The sequence below is a fragment of the Primulina tabacum genome, chromosome 7 (genome assembly GCF_025594145.1).
Source record: "Primulina tabacum isolate GXHZ01 chromosome 7, ASM2559414v2, whole genome shotgun sequence".
NCBI lineage: Eukaryota > Viridiplantae > Streptophyta > Magnoliopsida > Lamiales > Gesneriaceae > Primulina > Primulina tabacum.
In genome coordinates, this window is record NC_134556.1 from 34,761,909 (window position 1) to 34,779,111 (window position 17,203).

At 31.7% G+C, this 17,203-nt stretch overlaps 1 protein-coding gene across 1 annotated transcript; it reads right to left on the bottom strand.

The window, feature by feature from the left end:
* Positions 1-229: 229 nt before the first annotated feature.
* On the bottom strand, positions 230-8,159 carry LOC142551435 (putative pectin methyltransferase QUA2). Its single transcript, XM_075660671.1, has 9 exons — positions 7,836-8,159; positions 6,470-7,202; positions 6,250-6,376; positions 5,377-5,617; positions 3,518-3,743; positions 3,100-3,272; positions 2,188-2,491; positions 1,325-1,463; positions 230-735 (listed from the first exon to the last, which is right to left on the bottom strand). The coding sequence occupies exons 2-9, from the start codon at positions 7,192-7,194 to the stop codon at positions 571-573; spliced, it is 2,100 nt and encodes a 699-aa protein (XP_075516786.1). The 5' UTR covers positions 7,195-7,202; positions 7,836-8,159; the 3' UTR covers positions 230-570.
* Positions 8,160-17,203: the final 9,044 nt, after the last annotated feature.

The following is a 17,203-nucleotide window of genomic DNA, read 5'->3' on the forward strand; positions in this document are numbered from 1 at the left end:
AACGACGAGGGGTGTAATCGCCACGCTACTCTTGCACAACTGAAGTAAATACAAACACTATAACAGTTGAAGTGATAATTCAACAGGACATAGAGGATGAAATCGCAAGATTCCAAGAAATGTGAGAAAGGGTTGTACGCCTCTTTCCCGAGGCCTGACAAACATATGGATTGGCACGGGGAAGAGAGCACGAGGATAGGAACACTTGGAGGGGACAAGAAACGGCATCTAAGATTAAAGCACTTCTATACAATAATAATAGATAATTCTTTGTTTATTGTGTAAACATTCTTCACAAATAAATTTCATCCTATAATTGTGCTCTTACAATGAGACATCACAAGGAAAACAAGTGTATAGCACTATATCATTTTCACTTTCCCAGTAACTACATGGCACCCCTATGTCCTTACGGCTTCATAGGAGTTGTTGGTTGTCACAACCGCATTTCGACTTTTGGCTTCAAAACTTTCATTCCAGACTTTACGTGGAACTTATGGTGATAAATTTTTATCCAAAAATGAATGTGAATATTATCATCTACAAATATCTTTAGCTAACCAGCATCTTTCAGGACAAGCTAGCTTGCCTTTTGGAGAAAGGCTTCTGGCAGATTAAGAGTTTCTCATCACTGTTGCTTTCAATCTCGACAACTCGTGCCTCCCATTTCAGATGTGTTGTGAGAGATCTAGCAAACTCAATTAGATGAGCACTGTCCCTTAAAATCACCCATCCCTGCATTTGATTGTTGATTAGCATAACAAAAGACTGAAGAATATGAATAAATGCAAATGGTAATCGCAAATAACCGGACAGATTTCATGATCATTGAAGGATTTAACTGGAGATACCCTTGTTTAATAATTAGAATCAATTTGCATGTATGCCATAATTCATAAGCAGCTAGGCGGAATGAATCAACATGTGCAAAAAAACCATTCATTAATTCTCACTTAAACTTGAGACGTATCAAGAAATTTGAATCAGGACTTCTGATATAATATGTGGTCTTCAGATTGATCAAGAAGAGGTTAGCTTTCCATTTGCATGCTTCAATATCAGGGACAGATCTAAAACCAGATCCATTGTGTGGCTAAAATCAAATTTATTACACACATTCATCTATAATGATGTCAACTATGAGAGTTCAAATATAAATAGTTTGTTGGGTGAGGTGAAAATAAACTTAACAAAAGCATAGCCATTATTTTTATCAGTCTTCTTTACTGTACATTATAAATGCATCTGTATATGCAAATTAACTCGTTGTTCATATCGCAAGAGAATGAACTCCAGTCTAGATTAAATTTTTTTTATCACGTACCTCTGGACGAAGCAAACGATCTATCTCAGTGAGCAGATCAAGCGCCTGGCATTTGGGATGCTCGGTAAATTGAAGGGAGATTAGCCCTTGAGCATGGACCAAATCATATGTTCTTGGATATGTTGGAAATGGTTCACACCTGGGCAGGTGGGAAATATGTCACGGTAAAGAAAGAAAGTGGTAAAAAAATAAAAATTAATTACGAAATGTCAATGAGAAAAAAATAAGCAAATGACTGCACTTATTTCAGTTCACTCCTATTATATGTGGGGGATGTTTATCAATAATCATTTAATCACAAATATATTTCAGGATGCGAGGGCGAGGGCGATTACTTCTCTCTCTGGAATACCTTCTTCTGGTTTCTTGAGGGAAAGAACAGAAAAATAACCATCACAAAGAAGAAAAAATTTACATTTGCATTTATAGTGCAAACCAAGATATAATTTCTTAGATCACTCTATATTCTTAAAGCACCCTATGAAGAATGGCAACGGCTGAATGGAGAATCAAAGACAGACGCAGAATGCAAGTTGGATAATTAATGTTGCAATCGAATTCACAATTTCCAATGTCATCTAGTTGCATAAGGAAATATAACACCAAGGTTCATCAGACGAACCAGGAAAAGTTTCATGAAGATTTGATTTAAAAAAAGATATATATCCTGCAAGGAGGAACACAGCTATCCTCTGGTAGAAAGTGGCAAAAGAAAACACATTTTCTAAGTTTTCAACAGCAACAAATTCAGAAAATCAAACATGTTATAACACAGGATCATATGTAACTTGAAAAGGATTGATAAGTAGTAAGCAGAAAATAAAAAACAATTATAGTGCCATAAAATAGAATGTAAAACTTACCAGTCATGTTGCACTCCAATAAAACCCCTGTCAACTATTAGAGGCAGACTGTTAGGTCCTCTTGTAGGGACAACATTCATCACCCACACAGATTTTCCAGTTTCTAACAAGGCAGCATTGAAACCACCAAGACGAGCATTCATGTCTAGCACATTTCTCAGCATGTTAAAAGGTGGCGAAGGATCCTCATCTCCAGGTCTCTTCGGGTGATCAGAAAATATTAGTGGTGACAGCAGAGACCAATAATTTCTGACTGCTGATTTCCAGTTAATAGCATCTTGGGCAACCTCTTCTGACTGCAAACCTAACATGAAAAGTAAAGAAAGTCATCATTGTTTTGCTCAATTAAAAAGCACAAGCATGAGGCGATGATTTCTTAAGCCTTTGGATATTTATGATGCAGTAAAATATCAACTGGTGTGCGGATCAACTCTTTCAAGATGATACAATAAAGAAAGTAAATTCTTAGTGTAACTGATTGACACTCTGCAAACCTAACATGAAAAGTAAAGAAAGTCATCATTGTTTTGCTTAATTACAAAGCACAGACATGAAGGGATGAGTTCTTAAGCCTTTAGATATTTATGATGCAGTAAAATATCTACTAGTATCCGGATCAACTCTTTCAAGAAGATACAATAAACAAAGTAAAATCTTAGGGTAACTGATTGACACCATCTGAGGTCACGCTTAAACACTGCAAACCTCAATGAAGATTGAGAATTACAGTGACAAACTTTAAGGCATGGTAAACAATATGTCCACCTGGTACAGGTCCTTAAGTAAAATATAATCTTACAATAAGTAAAGTTAGCCCAACCTTAGAGTCTGCCATAAAAACTAGGGGTTAGTTTTTGTATTATGCCCAGCCTCAAGGGATTGCAATTTACTCAATACGTTAACATATAGTACCATGAATTTGAAGTTCAGCTGAGCTCAGCGTAGCCTGGGAAGGCCATTTTCTTCTTTCTTCGATAGAGATCCAACGACGGCTCTGTGTTCCACTAATGCATGACTGGAGTGGCCGGTAATAAGGAGACTCGATGTCATGGACCTTGCTACAGAGAGAAGGAGAAGCAGTTTTCCTGGAAATACAATCAAATGGTTCTTTCTTAGGTGTGATGGTGTGATGCACCACTTATATTTATTCTCGACATCTTAATTTTGTTCCTTTAATTTATCTTATCCACGATCACCAAAATAGTTCCGCAACAAGTAGCATGTTTTCAACATAAGTTAAACATACAAATAACGCTGTTCATTTGGGACAGGTGAGATTTGTATAAATTATAAAGACACGAAAAAGTAGGCGATTCATATGTAGCCTTGCCTTGGTGAATAACATTTCTTCTCACTAGTCTTCTTCCATACAACAGTCTCGTCTTGCTGCGGCAACATCTCCCAGCATAGATTTTCCGCTAACGACCGCACTGCGGTCCACTGTTTCAGATTAACCTTATTGCGAAGGGATCGCTGGGAATTTATGAGTGGACTAGTCCAGACAAAATATCCACCGGGCCGTAACAAACGATTGACCTCAAGCAAAAATATACCATCTGCACCAAAACATGAGAATTACTAAACAAAAAAGGAATATTCTCAATTATGATATAATCGCTAAACTTAAAATAGAGCTATGATACATGAATTTCAAATCAAACATGGATACAGGGTACTACACTGTATTTGACACAAATTTGAATACATAAAGCATATGCTTTTATGTTCGGACATGGGCAGTAATGCTTGATGGCAAGGCAGCAGGGTCCAGAATTAGAAATATTTTAGGCGTATACTCTTCTCCTATCAAGAGCGTACATTGAGCCCAAAAGAGGTTTCCAACCGTCGACTACACATCCATGTTTCTGAGCTTAACAGCAAACAGCAAGTTCCAGAGGGAGATCCTATCCATGCTGATAAGGGAAAGTTCTATCAAGACCAGTAGCTGAAATTTAAATTAAATTCCACAAAGTTGTGGAGTAAGATATTCCTATTCTATAGGCACGTAGCAACAACAGATCCCACCTCAAAGACACAGACTCATATGATTAGCATAGATATCTAAAATGGTGGGCCCTTTAATTACTTGTTGAAAGAGCAGAATACTAATTCTCTAAGGCTTAGCTACTTGAATAACAAATAAAAGACAACCAGGTCTCAACGAAGAGTGATTTCAAGGGGGAGTACAATATGAACTTCGCCGATTATTGTTCTCTAACATAAGAGAGCTTTAAGTTCAGGGCTTCAAATTTTAAGATAGGTCACATTCATTTTACTAAAAAAATTCAATCCTATATGGACCTTTAAATTTCAAATCCAAGAGGGTGTGCTAATTGCAAATCAAAAGCTAGGTTCAAGTTTGATAATATAAAAAAAAAAACAATTAAATGAATTAAAAATGTAGTCAAACTAAGATATGTTTCTCTTTCTGTGATAAGAATATAAGATGATCATAGACAAAAATGAAACCCAAGATTTTGGCGTCCGATTTGACCACTCAGTTAGACGCCTTTCTTATTTTTCTTTCAGCTGGCCCTTGAGCAAACCAGGAATTTGGCCAGGTTGAATATGGAACTCCTTAATTATTTAACCTATTCTTTTACGACTTCCATTTCCCCCTAAGGTAGAATCTGAGGTAGATATGTGCCTTGGACTTCATGATTAACTCTTGATATCAATATACACAAGTCCAACTTTTAGTTGAACTTCCGTGTTTATGCTACAGCTTCCAAAGGAACTAGGGCTTCTATGAAATTAAAAACAAAATAAAAGCTTAGGTTGTTGCGATTTCATTTTCTTCAATGATAAAAGTACTTCGTTTACCTCGCATAGCTGCAAAAACTCACAATATATTTGCTCTTTAAAACCCAAACTTACTGTGTGCTTGAAAATTTTTAATTACTATATCATAATAAATGCAACGTTCTCATTGTTAGAAAACCCATACAGGTGCCCACACGGGAGCAATCATTTTGAATCCTACCAATTCTTTCATGCATAGCTGTTACCAAGAACTATTCTGATATGTATGGTTTAGATGGAGAATACTAACAAAAAAATAATAATCCATGCAGATTTAGTATTAACTTTTGCTTGTTAGCAGCACTTCTTCCACAAATAACGAACAAATGAGATAACAGAAGAAAGAAAAGTATTTTAAAAAAATTCAAAATTACCATAATAGAGTACCTTTTGCATCCCAATCAACACGACATCTTGCACAATGTATCATATCAAACGAAAGGGACGGATATGGTAACTGCTTTGACGTGAATGATCCAATCATTGCTGGAAGACCTCTTTCTAGTGTTAATTGAACTTGACTGCCCGAAGCCTCATAATTTGCTATACACATGGTCAATAGTTGGTTGGAAGATAGATGCGCCCCAAAACTACCATAACCACATTCTATGTCCAGGATCGTCCGAACCTAAAATTAAACAGATAAAATAGTTATATTCTTGAACATAAGATACATGATTTCCAAATTAATACATAAAATAATATCCAGCACTCAAAATATGGTGTCGTCAAGATAAAGCTGATGTAGTGGCTCAAAAAAATCACATTTCAAGTTATCACTTCAAGGGTGCATGGCTCATAAGACAATTAAGTTAGCATTATTGATCCAAGTAAATTCACAATGAAGGTATCGCTTAGTAAGAAACTTAAAAAAGCACTCTCTGGAAGCTTTTAAATTATATCCTACATAAATCAAACTGCCAATCATTAGCAGGGCTACTAAATAAGTGTAAAATGGAAATCTAGAAATTTTCATTTATAATTCCTGGCATGCCTATCGACAATTTTAGTGATCTTGCAACAAAGTACTCCGCAAAAAACTGTGCTTGTTCGGAACTTCTGATGCAAAGCTTTCAGACAAAGGAGCAAGATAATGTTTTTGGTAGTGTTGAACCAACAACAGAGTGTAATCTAAACCAAAAAGCTGGGGGATCAACTGCAACAGGTGCAATTCAAAGAAGCAAAACACATAACGCCATAAAGTAGTCAAATGATGTAGAAGGTAAATCACGCAAATAAAGCATGGCACTATCAACTTACTCCAGCTTGTAAGTAATTATCATTTTTTAGTCCAATAATTTCTGCAATTTGATGTGCATAGTCTTCAACATCAAATGTAGAGGATACTGAACGGAAGGAAATCTGGTCTTCATCTAACATCATCATCCTGCAGTTAAAGATGGAGAAGAAATTCCATTGAAGGACCTGAATGACAAATACCAGTTTTTACCAAGATTACAAAATCAACTCTTTTACTCACCTTTTGGTTAAACTTCCCGAAGATAGCACCTCTTGTGCTGTGATATTAACATTTGCAAACCAGATGACATCCTTTCCAGCAGGCCATCTGAGTGGAATCTTATAATTGACAGGTGTAAGAACCAAACAGTTTTGCTTGAAGCCGCCTTCACAATGGCGGTTGTATTCTTCACCATTGGAAAATCCCAAAGCAAGATTTTCCGATACATTGAAGCAAGGGACAGAGTTTTCCGATTCCTCCGAACAATAATCCAATTCTCTCATTCTTGAAGAACCAAGAGACAGCTCCCCAATCTCATGAAACTCCGAGTACAATTGCTCTTGAAGTCGCCTATATCCATGAAATATTTTCCCTCTAGTCATAGAGGTTATAGAAAGTGTCCACCAGAAGGAACCAGTAAGAGCAAGAATTACAATCACCACTAAACTGAATTTAAGCAGAGAGATTGTCACTTTATGCCTACTCCTCAGAGTCCCAGGGCTAAATGGATCAGAAACGAATCCATTCTCGCTCAAGCCTTGTTTCGAAAATAATTTATTCGGAAAAAGAATTCCAAGAGGGGATTTGATAGATAAATATGCATGATCACCACCGTTGGTTCGAGTCCGGTCCATATCTTCCTTCTCGGCCCTTTCTTTCATCTGAGAATCTTCCCACAGATCATGACTGTTCCCTGAGAATCTCCCACCTCCACCTGACACACCTCGATGAAGAGGACGTGACATTTTATAACCTAAGATACCACACAAAAGAAGGAATCATTAAAGAACAGAAGCACCATATGGGCCAACCACATAACATAAAAACATCTTTTTTTTTAATCACTTATTAAAAAAAACAGCTAAGCCGAGATGAAAAGGCAATTGATATATCTCTTCCTAATTGCATTTTTAGATCCTCGACATCGTAAAAAGCCACAATCCGTGATCTTTAAAAAAAATACTATATTAACCCAAGAGAAGGAGATTTTCACTGTACATGTAACGTGAACTGAAAAGCAGAAATAAAATATACTCAGTATCCATCAAAGAAACACACCATTTAACAATAAATTTAGTAGATTCACTTCAAAACATAACTAAAATGCCAAGGATTCGCCTTACCCACCAAGGAACAAAGAGAAAAAAAATCAAGCTGGATGGAAACTGAATTCAGCTGAGCTCAATCGCTCAAGGCAACCAAAACAAACACCAGAGATGATAACAAAACAACCCACAAAAACAAATTTAGATCAATATAATTTTAAAAAAAACCATTAAATACGTCATCTTTCCACCTACGATTCAAAATCGCAAAACAACAAAAGAGAGCGGTTCCAGAAAAAACAAGACAACAGTTTTTTTTTTCTTCACGAGCATTCATTCACCTTGAGAGATGCAAATTCTGCTGACGCTTAAACAAAAAACCCTCCTCGATTTCAGCCTATCCTAATGCGGTTTTTCATGAATCCACACAACCCAAAGATTTGGCCTTGCCCCACCTCCTCACCTCACCTCACCTCACCTCACCTCACCTCATTGTTTGATCTCTCTTACACACACAATCACCCACTCCCCGAGCTCCCAAATCCCCCTCACAGCTGCATAATCTCCCTCACGCCAGCTGGGTCTGCTTTTGGAGAGAAACCGAGTGAGAAAACAGCTAAAATCAGAGAAAATGGGAAGGAGAATATCATCTGCCAAGCTCACACGTCCACACATACATATACACACAGTAAAATGTGTCTATTTGTACCTCTGTGGATCCAATCTTAGCAGGGGTCGCGCGTGAAAGACAATTTTTATCGATTAATTAATTAATTATTTGATCCCACAATTAATTAGTGTTAATATAAAAATTATTTCATATTTATATAATAAATATTATTTTAATATTACATTTAAATAATATATTATAATAGTAAGGTTTATTGTTACAAAATAATACCGTAAAATAATTTATTATAGAGTCGTAAATATATTATGCAACATTAATATTGCGCCAACTACCAATTTGTATTTAATCTTATGCAACAATTAGATATTAATTTTTTTAATATTTTTAGTTAAAATAATTTAAAAGGTATATATTTCTAACTTTTTAATACAAAATAATATTGTAAAGTAAATTTTTTTAATGACGTGAAAATCCGCAATCTCTACCGTTGATAAGCTTGTCCAAAAAAAAATTGGTGAGAAAAATCAAACAAATGATCATTGCTCAAATGTTAAGGAGTATGTCTCTTGTGAGACGGTCTCACGAATCTTTATCTATGAGACGGATCAAACATACCGATATTCACAATAAAAAATAATACTTTTAGCATAAAAAGTAATAATTTTTCATGGATGACGCAAATAAGAGATTTGTCTAATAAAATACGACCTGTGAGACCGTTTCACGTAAGTTTTCACCAATGTTAAGATAACAGTTGCGGAGTTCAATGAAACACTTTCTTTTACAAATAATGTGCGTATATGATTATATATATATATATATTGTCCATCAAACACATCAACTTTTATGTATATCAATAAGTTGACATTCAACTATTGGATAAATAATTTGATATGTTTTGTATCTATCAATAAGATGTTACTCAACTATTAGATATATAATTTGATGTTTTTCATCATATATAACAGGTGAGTGTCATCTTGTTTGTGAATACATAGATAGACACGGTTGAGAATAATACAGTAAAACATATATATATATAAAATGAAGTATAACTGGAACGAATAGGACGCAAGCTACTAATGAATTGAGTTCAATCAAACATTTACTTTTATTTTACCTGATTGAACCATTTAATTAAGTGCGACATTTAATTAGAGAGAGAATTAAAGTGGATGTGGGAGGAGTGAGCATTAATCTTTGGGAAACATATCATGTTGACAAAAGCACCATGTGTTCATCCTTTTTTTAGCAATATTTGCTCATCTAATATATCTTAACAATATGAATTTCATGCAAAAGAAATATTGAGTGATAATCCCGTATGCGTGTTGTGTGTGTATAAATCGATTTTTTTGTATGTATGATATCCGCGATAAATGTCGAATAGTTGATCTGTGTGTATATATTATACAATTTTTAGTAAATTGCCAAATAATTTGCTTATTGTTTCTTGCAGTTTACATCACTATGTTCATGTCTTGGTTTTTTTTTATCTTTCAATTTATAAAAGAAAGTTAGGTGATATGATGTGATCGTTTGATTGTGGATTTTGCTAACTTAATGGTGCATTTTAGATTTTAGGATAACTTCAAGTTAATATAGCATCTTTTTCATACAAAAATTTTTATGAGATGGTTTCATGAATCAATTTTATTAGACGAATCTCTTATTTGTATATCTCATGAAAAAGATTATTTTTTATACCAAAAAAATTACTTATTATTTCAAAATGTAGGTCTCTTGTGAGACAGTCTCACGAATCTTTATCTGTGAGACGAGTCAACCTTATCAATATTCACAATAAAAAATAATATTTTTAGTATAAAAAGTAATACTTTTTCACGAAGAATCCAAATAAAACATCTGTCTTGCAAAAATATTTTCTTAAAGTAATATGTAATTTCAACAAAATGGCTAAGCCTTGGCAAATTTCATTGAAAGCTCCAAATTGATCAATTTGGTTCTTTCCCCAAAATGTGGAAAATAAATGTTACTTCTGAACAACTTTTTGTTTTTTGGTAGTTGGTGGTAGTCATAAATATCAGCTCACGCGATAATTCGCGTGCACAATAATTTTAACACAACATAATTTTTTAACGAATAATTAATTATTTAAGTAAATTTATTTTAGAATTTAATTTAGTAATTTTTTATAATCATTTTTATTGAATATAAGAAGGGATAGTTTTTTCCATTATTAAAACAATAAAATTAATTTCTCTATGGGACTAGTGCATTATTATATAGTATAATATTTATTGGTATATTATTATCTCTTCGTATATCTCCATCTTTTTATTTTAAAAAAATCTGTATTTTATCAATTAATGAGAATGTAAAGTTTAGTTTTCTAAAATTCTTTTATTAAATTACGTTATCTCCTACATACGTTTGTTGGATAAATAATTTTATAATAATTCAGATATTTTATTAAAATGAGATTAAGACGTCATATCTATTTTATCAAAAAACAATAATGTGTGATAACGATTTGACTCTAATAATTTAACATGTAACAAAAGCTCAAACATTACAGTTAGATTGTTCTCTCAACGATCAATTATATTTCCAACAATTGCACTCCTAACAATCTATGATAGTCGAATAAGTGACCTTAAATCTTATCAATTATAAGATCAATTTTTTTACATTTGACCAAAAACTATATATGATGATAATTATGCAAATCTAATCTTTTAAATCGTATAACAGCCAAAACGTCATGATTGGATCGTTGTCTCAATAAGAACAATTATTACATCATAAGATCATGAATCCAATGTTATATACTATATTACTATGTAGAGTAGGTCTCTTGTGAGACGATCTCAGAAATATTTATCTGTGAGACGGGTCAACCATAACGATATTCACAATAAAAACTAATACTCTTAGCCTAAGAAGTAATACTTTTTCATGGATGTCTCAAATAAGATATATGTCTCACTAAAATATGACTCATGAGATCGTCTCACACAAGTTTTTATATACTATGTATGATGGGCTTATTTCGTTGTATCATAAATTAAACGGGTAACTCTATTTAATGCAATTCCGTTCATATTTAGTTATGAATTCCGAAATGGAAAGGAGCCAGAGGGTGTCTTCGGTGTCTTTACTCTTGCGTGTCCATCATCTGTCTCCACTCCAAACTTTTATTTTAAAATTTTTCTCTACATGTAAATATTTAATTCACTTTTCATGATTTATTTCCTTCTCTTCTCTTTTTTCTTTTACACTTTTTTTTTTTTGGATATTTCTTCAAATGGTTAGTTATAATTTTGAGTTCTCCGGTATTTTCTTGTGAGACAAACTAATACCAGCCTTAATAATACCATATAAATATGATGAATGAAGTCTATTTTAGTATTCTTAAAAGCCCATTTCACCCTTGTTCTCATTTGTTTCATGTCAATGTTTCCATCCAAATTCAAATCTAAATCCAAATTATATTTTATCTGCATAAATTGTATATCAACTATGTGATATGTAGATGACATATAAATATTTCTGATATCAGTTTGAAACGAGATTTCGGATTCGATTATCAATTATAACGTAATCCCTTCTGAGCTTCCAAAATAATTATAAGATATAAACATACTTTTATTTAATTGGTGACAATATTTATATATTTTATTTATATAGAAACTTGTAATTGTATTAAGAATAATCGTCATTGCAAAGCTGACTAATAAGGAAAGAAATTCACCATTCATCCAGACAAATGATGGCTGGGTGGAAGAAACAAAGCAAGCAGTTTTATGGGCTATCATATTAGCCGAGCTACTAACATGTGCAATATCTGAAATTACTGGTATTCATTTTCATATGCTTTCCAACTTCAATAACACATACACCAACATAGCCAAAATCATCCTAAATAGCTGTGACTGCTTACACTATTAGTAAAGAATCTGAAATGGATAAAATAACATTTTAATTTTTATTATATTTATTATTGATATGAGATGCATGTAGTAACTATTATCTATTATCTCTAAAATACATCAATATTTTCCCAAAATACCATCTCCTATATCACATTTATTTCTATTTTTAAAAAAAAAACATAAAAAACTAAAAACCGAAAAATAAACTTTGAAGGAAAATAATTACTCTGACAACATTATTTTTAACATATAAAGATTTATTTTTTATATTAGAATTTGATTTACGTGCATTGCATCCTAAGATTCACTAGTTTTATAATATCTAAGTTTACAAAGCAACTATTACCAGTTAATTAATTCTTTCTGGAAACTTCAAAATCAAATTTTCAGTAATAAAAAAGCTTAGTTAATGGAGACTTTAGTTATATTATTTCATATATAAATTTATTATTTCTATTTTTAATAAGTTTATTGTGAGACAATATTAAATATCTTATTCGTTAGACGAGTCAAACATGTCTATATTTATAATAAAAAGTAATATTTTTAAAATAAAAAATAATATTTTTATATTAGTAACTCAAATAGAATATATGTCTCACAAAACTGACTCGTGATATCGTCAAACGATAAGTACGCCTAAAAATTAATTGTATGTGACATTTGAGCTATGTCCAAGCTGTACTGTATTGATTACGAAAATTAATTGCAAAATTATTTTAATCAATCGGAATTTGTGTTAACAGGTGTTATCTAGACTTAAAGCGGAATTACCATTTACGAGGTAATCTACGTTTGACTTTTTAAATTACTTTTATAGATGTTATAAAATTAGGAAGCAATTAATTAAGAAAGTCTTGCATATCTGCTCGAGGTATACTTGTGTTATATTTTTAAATTAACAGTAGAATCAGGGGCGTTAATTTACCTACTAAAATATCACTCGTCGTCTCTGCCCAAGATCCCAACATCACAATTCCATTTTTGTATACTTGAAAATGAAATATTTATTTATTGTATAATTATATTATATTAATAAAATATTAAATCTCGTGAGTAGCTCACAAACTATCAAATTATTTATCAAATAAAATAATTTAGTTCAAGTTTGGTTCGAACTCGATAATTTCGAATACAAATTAAATATTTTTTGAGTCGGTTCGAAAAGCTTGCAATGCTGACTTGATTCGTTTACATTCGTACGTAAACATATGCAAAATGTAGGATCTCGTGCATGCATTTTTATAAAAAAAATATATAGTTTACGGTAACAATATAATTCTAATCTTTTAAATTATATAACATCTTAAGCATCTCCACATTTATATCATGCTCACGATACGGAAAATTATCGCATCTCAAGACAAATAAAACGAGAAACAAAGAACATGTGCATTCCCGCTATCAATTTTATTTTTTTTTAAAAAAAACGAGTAGATATTTGTTATTTAATTTTTTCATTATAGGATTTTGTTTTGAGAAGATTTAAGAGGGGGAAACAGAATCGAATATCTAAAATGGAACCATATAATTATTGCTATGTATGTTAGTCGAGAATCTAACAATGATGCTAAAACAGGTATCTTGTTAAGAATCTAAGCTAAATTATAATTATAATAATATTATTAAATATAAGAACTAAATAACTAAATAAAAATAGTAAGAAATGGTCACATGTGGCTAAGGGGCCATTGAGTAAACTTGGCTTGTGGGTGGTTTGACTTAAATGCGTGTGGACTCCACCGTATATAATGTTATTATACTTAGATAGTCAAATTTTAGTATTTGAATAATCAATATATAATATGACGAAAAACGCTCTCGATATAACATAAACTACCTCATATAATGCCTTCCAATCCATAATTTTATTTATTTATTACAACAATTATGAACATTTTCCTAATTTTATTCTTTGTATTTGTGTGGAAAAAAAATGGATCTAGGTTCGAGATATTCGAGATTCTGATGTACTTTAGGTTGTTTTCGTCGAACATCATTAGAGTTGTCAAAACCGATCAGTAAGACGAGCCAGGCCACTATTTGAGCGGATTAAAATATTGTCAATCCAACTCATCTATTTGACGGGACGGACCAGACCAACCCATCAATTTTTAGCTATATTTGGTGGTCACCCAAATCATTTGTTAAGACGGGTCGATACGACTGACCTGACCATATTAACAGTTTTAACCACTATGTGATTACATCGAATCTTAAATTGGAATTCACATAGGTCAAATTAATTTTGACTAGGGCTATCAAAAGAGGTTTATTTACTAATGTAGGTGGGTATACACATAAATAGAATAAAATGTTGTATCAGTATGAAAAGAAGGAATTTATTATTAAATCTAATTTTCAAAGAATGTTGAAGTAATTGACTTATTGTGTCAAATTGGGGATTGAAAACATGAGAGAATGAATCGTCTTCTCTAGATGAATGGCCGGCTAGTTGCCTGCAAATATCTGGTTATATTCCCTTTGCAAGAAGTAGACCAACTACCATCCATGCATTAAATAATTGACGATACATATAAACACTGACAAAGCCAGAAATATTACTCTGTCCGAATTAGAATTTTAAACTATAGAATTTTTTAATATTTTAAATTGATCTATCCGGACTAATATCATATTATTCCAAAATTATACAAAATTTACATATAATTTTTTTAAAAAAAATTGGACCACCCGGACTAAATGTGTATGTGGCTCCACCACTGCATATAAATGATACACAATATTCAACCAAGACAAAAATTCATCACCGGAGAATAAATATATGAGAAAATGGTACTTGTATTACAATTTCAACTGTTATGTTTTTGAAATTGAGTTTTAGTTATGTATCTTTTGATTTTTAGCAATTTTTGTCATTTATAATGTCTGAAAAATGAGTAAAATTAGAAAAAGAAAAACAGATATCGAATTATGATTGAAATTCGAAGACATATAAAAAAAAAAAAACAGAGTCACAAATAGTCAAATATATATGATCGAAATGGTGAGTTTGGGTATATAGCTTGAACTAATACTACATTTGTAACAATATATGTGGTGGATCTTCGAATTCATATGATGGGAAATGTATCCTAAAGTCGCACGTAAGTGTAAAATCAACCATTTTATTCACACTTGGACATTTAATTTGATAAATTTCGTCCTTTCTGCTATGTTCTAAAATCCACTACGAAATTTAAAGGGCTTAACTATTGCAACTTTGTCGACAACGAAATTTCATGATATTCTCGTAACACTATCTTAAAGATACATCTGAGGATGGACTTTCCCTGTTAGAAAAAGTAATTTTTTAGAAAACATTTAGTTTCACTACAAAATTCCGAAACAGTTTACTCACTTTTACTTAGTTTTCTTATCTATGTTTTGATCGGTGTTTTCAAAAGTCAGACTGGTCGATCGAGAACCAGTCATTGTTTGGTCTGGAACACCCTAAAAACCTATTTTAACGGTAAAATTTGTCAAAGCCGTTCAAAAACCGATACAATTGACTATGAACCGGTTCAATCGGTTGAACCGGTTTTTTGATTTTTTTAAATTAAGTTTTAAATTTTTTAAAATCCTAAAATTAATAGTTTGTTTACATATTTGGAACGTGAACTTCGTAAAAAAATATTATTTTAGTAATACTAGAGTTTATTTAGTTTATTGTTTTTAGTTTTAAAATTATGTAACTATAATTAATATTTTGAATACATATATATAGTTATTTAATTTTTTAACTTTGGTAATTATTTTTTTTGTTTATTTATATACATCTTCATGTTTTAAAATTTAAAATATATTATTCATTATATTATATGAACATTTATATATTATAACAGATTATCCGGTTAAAACAATCGAACCGGTTGAATCATTATATTTTTTAAGACAAAAACTTATGTGAGATGGTCTCACGGATCGTATTTGTGAGACGGATCTCTTATTTGGGTCATCCATGAAAAAATATTACTTTTTATTGTGAATATCGATAAAGTTGACCCGTCTCGCATATTAGGATCCGTGAGACTGTCTCACATGAGACTCACTCATTTTTTAATGTAGGCTGATAACTATCAGTGATCTAATTATGGAAACAATGGTCTTGATATCCCAACATACATGTGTGGCTACATAACTTAACCATATTTTATATTATTAAAAATTGCAAATTTAGTTCTACATATTTGTTTTATTTACGATTTTGATCATTTATATTGATAAATTTTAATTTTAATCTCGCATCTTTCGATTTTTGATAAATTTAATATTTTTCATATGAGTGTCGACGATACTATATATTTTAGTGTTATGTTAATGTCACGTCATCATCGAATCATTTTCACGTGAAAAAGTATTAAAATCCAAACATGTTAGAAAACCACAAAGTCAAATGTTCCAACCTATGAAGATTTGTATGTGTTTTGGCCACTGTTTTTGACTCGATATGGCCATATCTTGCATTAATTATTATTATTTTTTTAAAAACGGAGATGGACCCTTATTTTCTAACTTTTGTCAAATATCAAATCATTACATTAAACATTAATTGTTGTTGCTCAAATATATAATTATAATATTGCATTCAATTAGTTTATTTATCTTTGAAAAATAATTTATTTTATAAAATAAAAGAGCCATTTCAAATTTAGCTCTTAATACAGATCATTCAAATCAGATTTTTTTGTTATCGAGACAAATTAATTGATTTGTTTAAATAAATCAACTCGACTCAGATTCATATTGATTCAACATGAAGTCACTTTGAATCATTTTTTTCAAATATCCCTTCCGAATCAAACGTAAACTTAGTATTATGAGCCGTATAAAATTTAATGTTACGAATTTGTCATTATTAAGTAGGCAATTTTTTTTTTTTTTGAGAAAAAAGTTAAACTTTACAACCGTCGTATAATGTAGTTTAAATTCGCTTAATCTGTGACATACAATAATTGCAATAATAGAAAAGGTAAGATACTCAATTAATTATACAATATAGTAATTATAAAGGCAAAAACTTGTGTGAGACGGTCTCATTAGTCGTATTTTGTGAGACAGATATCTTATTTGGGTCATCTATTAAAAAATATTATTTTTTTATGCTAAGAACATTACTTTTTATTGTGAATATCGGTAGGGTTGACCCGTCTCACAGATAAAGATCCGTGAGACCGTCTCA